This window comes from Podarcis pityusensis (assembly GCF_964106645.2).
Source record: "Podarcis pityusensis genome assembly, chromosome: 6".
NCBI lineage: Eukaryota > Metazoa > Chordata > Lepidosauria > Squamata > Lacertidae > Podarcis > Podarcis pityusensis.
Genome location: NC_138030.1, coordinates 56,571,152 through 56,578,012, shown reverse-complemented (window position 1 = coordinate 56,578,012; position 6,861 = coordinate 56,571,152). Strand labels below are relative to the sequence as shown.

At 40.0% G+C, this 6,861-nt stretch overlaps 1 protein-coding gene across 1 annotated transcript in view; it reads right to left on the bottom strand.

Annotated features, from left to right (window-relative positions):
- Positions 1-4,420: 4,420 nt before the first annotated feature.
- The window catches only part of SCP2 (sterol carrier protein 2), a 28,758-nt gene continuing 26,317 nt past the window's right edge, over positions 4,421-6,861 (bottom strand). The window contains exons 15-16 of the mRNA XM_081010445.1: positions 6,475-6,554; positions 4,421-5,434 (exon numbers count right to left, since the gene is read on the bottom strand). Of these exons, the coding sequence (XP_080866571.1) occupies positions 5,339-5,434; positions 6,475-6,554 (176 nt within the window). The 3' untranslated portion in view covers positions 4,421-5,338. The remainder of the gene's footprint in view (positions 5,435-6,474; positions 6,555-6,861) is intronic.

Genomic DNA, 6,861 nt, shown 5'->3' with positions numbered 1-6,861 from the left:
CACACATGCAACAGTATCAGAAAACACACACACACAGAGAGAGACACACACAGACAGACACAGAGTGTGTATGGTGAGTTTGGAGGGCAAGGAGGCCTTAAATCAGTGATGGACAAACTTGGCCCTCCAGCTGTTTTGGGACTACAACTCCCATCATCCCTAGCTAACAGGACCAATGGTCAGGGATGATGGGAACTATAGTCCCAAAACAGCTGGAGGGCCAAGTTTGGCCATCACTGCCTTAAATCAAAACAGGGAAACATTTGGTATAGTATAGCCTTAGCCAGTTCCCCACACCTGACTTAATCATACTAAGTGCATGAAAAAGATGCCCTCAGTTGGCATTTGCTTTAAAAGCATTTCTCAAACTTTTTGAACCCAAGCAGCATTTTTAAGCTTCCTCTTGCCCACACCTCAATATGGGCAAACCAAGGGCTCATCCATACTATATTTTGTGCTGTTTCTAGGCACAGGTCCATGCTGCAAAGTGCTGCATCTGAGCACTTAACTTTGGGAAACCCGAATTGTCATTTGTTCCAATTTAGCATTAAAGAGCGGGCTTTTGTGGGGAAAGCGCCAGGGTGTGTGTGCTCATACCTGTGCCTAGAAAGCGAGCAGCATAATGTAAGTGTGGAGGGAGTGATGGCAGGGTCATTACATGATTTCTATTTTACCTCAGGCAGTAAAATGTTGTGGGCCAGCCTTGCTTCCCCCTATAAGCATCTCATCTTATACCCTTTAAAGCCTGGGCTAGAACTTTGTGTAAGATTATTCTGGGATTCTACTGTCCTTATTTTGAACAGTAAAATTTCTATCTGCTTTCTACATCCATTATTTAATACTGTGGAACCTCGGTTGTCAAACATCTCCTTAATCAAACATTTCGGCTTTTGAATGCCAAAAACCCAGAACTGCTCCAGTTTTTGAACGATTTTCTGAAGCCATACTTGCTACGCGGCTTCTGTTTTAAGTTTCCCTACTGTATTGAGGCTTCCGTATTGAGTTTTCGGTTTATGTTTCGGAAGTCGAAGTGTCTTCCAGAACGGATTAAGTTTGAAAACAGAGGTTCCACTGTATTTTGATGGTCAGTTTTGAGTCAGCACCTATAGTTTTTTGTTTTTTAAACACACCTCTCATTTTGCATACATAATGTTTTTGAAGTTTTTTGCCCATTACAACTCTGTGCTGCATACTTTTGCTTCTGCCATGGCAACAGGTCTTACAAGTTTATAACAGGGACGATATCACTACCTGAAGTACCAAATGGGTTCTGAAACCTCTCTTCCAACGGATTGCAGAATGCTTGAAGCGCGCTAGTGTGGAATTGGCTGAGTTCCTGGGCAAATGACTACGTCTGATTTATTGTGTGGAAGGAAGACACATTACAGAGCTGCAAAAAATGTGTTAGGCAAAGAATTAGTCTTTCCTAATGTGTGAAGTGGGCAATAATTGGTTGCTGTGCATAAGTCTCTACCACATAGGATTAAGAGAGGAAGATGGTTATTTGGCAGATTGAATAATGCTATTTTTCTGAGGTTGAGAATGGGTCTTCTACCACAGTTGTTGTACCAACACTGACCACCTTTACAACACCTTTAGAGCAGAATGCCAAGCTGTGGCACAACCAAGGCCAAAGGTGTCCAGCATTTTAAGCTGCCACTTTTCACAAGTTACAGAAACTTCAAGCTAAACTCGAGTGCCGCCTGGACAAGTGGCACATCTGTTTGTGTTTGCGAAGGATTACACAAATTGGTTCCAGACTACATGGGATTTGTTTTCAGTGTTTGTCTTCCACATGTGGAAATCTTACTTGTCCCTGTTGAATGAGTAGCTTTAACACCCAAGTTGGCACTTTTATCACAACCAGAAAGAATAGCTTTTCACTAAAAAGATGCTTTTACTCAAATATTAGTGACCATATCAGCATACATGTTGAAAGGAAAAGAAAGCTTATATTTGAAGCTTTTAGACTTTGACATAGTAAGGTCTCCCCATCAGACAATCTACAAGAATTTGTTTTTGTTTTTAATTTGCCATTATTAAAAAAAGAAAAGCTCTACCAGCTTTAAATGCAGTTTCTTCCCTCAAAATATATAGGTAGAAAGCACCTCAGTGAGTGGTTCCTTACGTTTTCTCTGCTTAACATGATCATAGGTTTAGATTGTCGAGAGCTGTGCACAGCTTTAAGCAAAATAATTCAGTCTGCTCTTCAAAGCCTGCACCTGTACATACACCTTCATACTTCGTCTCTTACCACTTAATCACTGTTGCCCAAACACATTAGCTGCTTTCACTGCAAAGTACAGTACAGTATTGTGTCTGAGCTGACATCGGAGAACATGGTGGGAATGTGAGCTTGGGAGAGGGTATCTTTGTTTGAGACCCTGTGATGCCCAAAATCTTCCTGATGCAGTGCATATGGAAGGCACTGAGACATTGCTTCTAGCAGTGTAAGCTCCCCACAATTCACTTCCATAAAGCAGCGTGCTCAACATGCAAGTATGGTAGACCTTCATCTTGGTGTTGGATATTGGCATCACATTCTCCCATACCCTTCTGGAGAGGCAAGGCATTGCTGTAGCTGCCTATCCAATATGCTTGTCCAACTCAGTATCGATTGAGAGGTTGCTGGTTATGGTGGAGCCCAGGACAACAAAATCTCAAGTGATGATGCATGGAGTGCTGGTGACATCCTGACCCAGAATGTTCGTCTTTGTCAGGCTGATGGTGAGGCTGAACTCCATGCAGGCTTGGGCAAAACGGTTGATGCGTCTCTAAAGAGCTTCCTTGAAGCTTCCTTCTATCAAGGCTGCATCATCTGCAAACAACATCTCTTGGGCTGCCACACTTTTGTCTTGGCAGGGAGACATGCCAGGCTGAACAGAATAGAGGTACACATCGTCTTCAGTCAAGCTGAAGGCACAGGGGAGCAACAGGGAAAAGAACATAACAAAGAGTTGAGGTGAGAACTTAGCCCTGTTTCACACCACTCTTTATAGGGAAGACACCTGAGGATGCAAATTAATACTAATGTTTTAGTACTTTGCTAGCTGCATGGAAGCAGCTATGCTAAACGGTAGGGTAGAGTTACATTTTTTAAAAGAATCTAGAATTATGCTGATAATACCCATGTATTCAACCCCCTCTCATAGTATTTTAAAGGGGATATCAAGTTAAGCAAATTTTAATTCCAACAGAGCATAACAGAAAATCCAAGCAGGACTGGGCTGCACTGAATTATAAGTTAAATTATTATCAAAATGATCTTTCACTAGCGTAAAATTTTGAAACCTGAAGCTTGCGCTTAGAGGCACATGAACTTCAACATGTTGGGCTCCCATCACTATTATCATTTTAGGAGGCTAGAAAATGAAATAAAGATGTGAGGCACAAACTTCATGTGAATCTGACTTCAATTGGTATAAGGACACCATCGTTATTTACCAGGGTCAAAAACGTGTGGTCAAATATAACCTAAGAAAAGTGGCCATCCTAGCTCTGTAATGCAGTAGGCAGCATCCCAAGCCATGATCTTACTGTTGCTGCACACCAAGTTCTGCACTGATATACAGATACCCGAATCATAATATATGAATTTGTGTGACAAAACCAACCATGTTTCCATTAAATTACAGAGGAGCCTCAATCATTTCCTAGTCTCAAGTTCATGTGTCTTTAGATGGAACATGGCTATCAGGTGCCTAAAAATACAATTTAAACTATGCTAAACAGCTGGTTACTGAGTCCATTACATTCTCTACCTAACATGAAGACAGGTATTTTTCTGCTGAAACATTCTGTTTATACACATCTGTTTTCAATTTACCATAATATATGGTCTACTACTGAGTACAGATTCTCTTTTTCCAAGATTCTCATAATTATACAACGCAAAGGCATTAAAAGAAAAGGATATATATTCACATCACACCTGTCAGAGCAGCAGAAGGGAAATGTTTTTGGCAAGAGGATTACTAAAGCACAGAATGTAGAAATGCTTAGGGATTCCAGAGGTACTTCAATGTGGAATAACATTTAAGAGACGCATTTGACTTCTGACCCTGGGCTGCTGTTTAGAGCAGAACAGAAGGAAAAACAACTTGTTTCACTGGCCTACAATGCAGTTTCAGTTTTGAACAGCCTACTCCATGAACTGTAACACAGAGGCCTGCATAATCTACAAAGCACTGCAGTGGCTTTCCATGCTAACACGAAAGTAACAGTCTGTTGGACCAAATGTTGCATACATTTCAGTGTCATCTGATCTTAACCATGCAACTTCTATGTACTGTGCACTCTGTTATTATCAAATAAAAATTGCCCAAAAAACCCAGCTCAAACTGAAGAATCGATTTAAATTTAGTATGGAAGCTTTCAGATCAGAACACATAACTGCCAAACAGAATGACTTAAAAATGAATAGTATTTATATATGAATTTATTAAAGAATCATCAGTTTCCAGAACTCTGTATAGCACAGTTATAACCAAACAAATGCTTAAAAAGTGCTACCCTTTACCCTTGTAAGCATTATGTTACGGAGAAAGCACTACAATTAAATGTTATTGCAGTTAATGCGAACCATCTGATTTCCAATATGATAAAACAACCCTTCACATGGGAATTTGGAAATTCTATTCAATGAAGGCTAGGATCCAAAGAAATCAATATAACTAGTTCTCCTTACCTATGGGAGCTTTGGAGTTCTGTTTCTCCAGCATTCACCCACAATACCACCACCTTCGAAACCAGGTAGTGTTTCAAAAGCGGTCTGATATGACAGGCATGTGTGTGTGCCTATTACTGAAAGAAAGAAAGAACCTCACTTGAGCCCTAGGGCCTACCTAAAATAGTTCTCTGGATCCCAGCCAAAGTAAAAAAGTATTTCTTTGAGCTGCTATGGAAGTATTCTTAAGATACAAATGAAATTGTTTAAGAATTGTTTTGCCAAACAGGTGATATTCTCCATCACTCTTCCTACTTTTTAAACTTCACAAGAATTTATGGGAGGCTGATCCCTTGATTTAGATTTTTTTTAAAAATGGTTTCAGGTGAGATAAAATCAGGGCTTGTTATACATCATGCTGGTGTTAACCATTATAAACAGTCTAAGGCTACGCCAACCACTAATATTTTATTCACTTTGCGATCGTTTAGGCTGATTTATGGAACACAGTGCCAAAATTTCCATTGAACAGAGGCCTCAGGAAAGCTAGAATTGATCACACCTATTCAGAAAACCTGTCCCATGCTACTTCCAACATCTAGTTCCTGCTTAGTTTTTATATATATATTAAACACGTTGTTCACATCTAAATTGCTTCTTGAAGTCGGTGGTTCAAAGTTTAGCTTTGACCGGTTGAAGCTGTAGGTTCTGTAGCTTCATAGCCATGCCCATGTTCCCAGAAATCTTCAATTTGCCTTGAAAGAAAGCCTGGAAGAAATTTAAAAAGAGATTGAATTACATTTTCCAAGTAAATGCTTCTTACTTTTCCTCCTTGGATCACTTCTTCTAAGTTCAAATCCAAGTTTGAGAGACTGCCATAAAATATTTTAGATTGTCTTCTCTAAATGCGTGCAAAACCTTCCACAGACAACATATATGAAAAAGGAGAAAAAGATCAAATGCATATAGAATTGCATATAGTCATCTGTGATGACTACATGACTTTGAGATACACAGTGACCCCTTCTGCATGTCATTGTAGAACATAAACAATGCCCTTACTGTGAACTAGTGGGGGACTATTGAACACTTGAATTGCAAGAAGTTACAGGCCTTGGCCAACTCTGACATGCAAACCAGTGCTCATGGTTTGCTTCTCCAAAACAAACCACAATCAGTAACCCACGAACAAAACTTGGCATACCATGAGGTGTAAATGCAGCCAATGAGAAAAAGCTGCTAGTTTGTCTACACCTGATGAAACCCTTCCACTTTTCAAAATGGTGCCCTCCAGGTGTTGTTGGACTCCAACTCCCATCAGCCCCAGCCAGCATGGCCAATAATCATGGATGATGGGACTTAAGTCCACCAAGATCTAGAGGGCACCATGTTGACTGCCAACAGTTTTCATTATTGGACAGAAATCACACAGAGTTCTATCACTGGCATTAGTGACCTCAGAGGAGAATTTTCTGTTTGTTCATACTGAAGAAACAATGTTGTAAATCAAGCCAACTAATAATAAAAAAGCCTTTTCAAAAAGGAACATTTCCATCTGCACAAAAGTGACTGCCAGCTAAGTGCTTTGCCAAATGCTTTGGAAACACTTTTAATGAAAATAGCCTGTGTTTGCCCATCTGCAGCAATTCTGATGTGAACAGGTGGTGAATTAAGTCAACCATCATTCAGTCTAAAGAACTTGGGAGGAAAAGGAACACAGGTTGTTCTCATTAGTTTTCTGCTATAAAATAAGCCTGTAGAACAATTAAACTAGAAGGATAATGGCACTTCCTCTGAATTTCACTTACTGTCTGCGGATTCATCTTGCCAGTCATCAGAGCCAGCAAATCAGCATCAGCCATTGTAATTGTGCAGTCAGCTTTCTTATCTGTAAAAAGCGGACAGATGACTTGAAACAAAACGGTCAGGAAATTTATTTATTTTTTAAAGGACTATTTTAAGGTTATTTTGCTTTCTAACAGAGAAGCCTTAATGCAGATCCGCTCCCCTTATCAAGGAAGTAACTTTTAGCTTCATACATTGCTGATACTGCCGATTCATAGCCACAGAAGCCAAGTTGTAAAATTCAGCTCATTTAAATATTGTCATTGACTTGGATCCAGAAACTCCACTCACGGGACCCTCCTGCCGGAGGAAGTGGGGAGGGAGAAAAATGGAATTATCTCATATTTCTC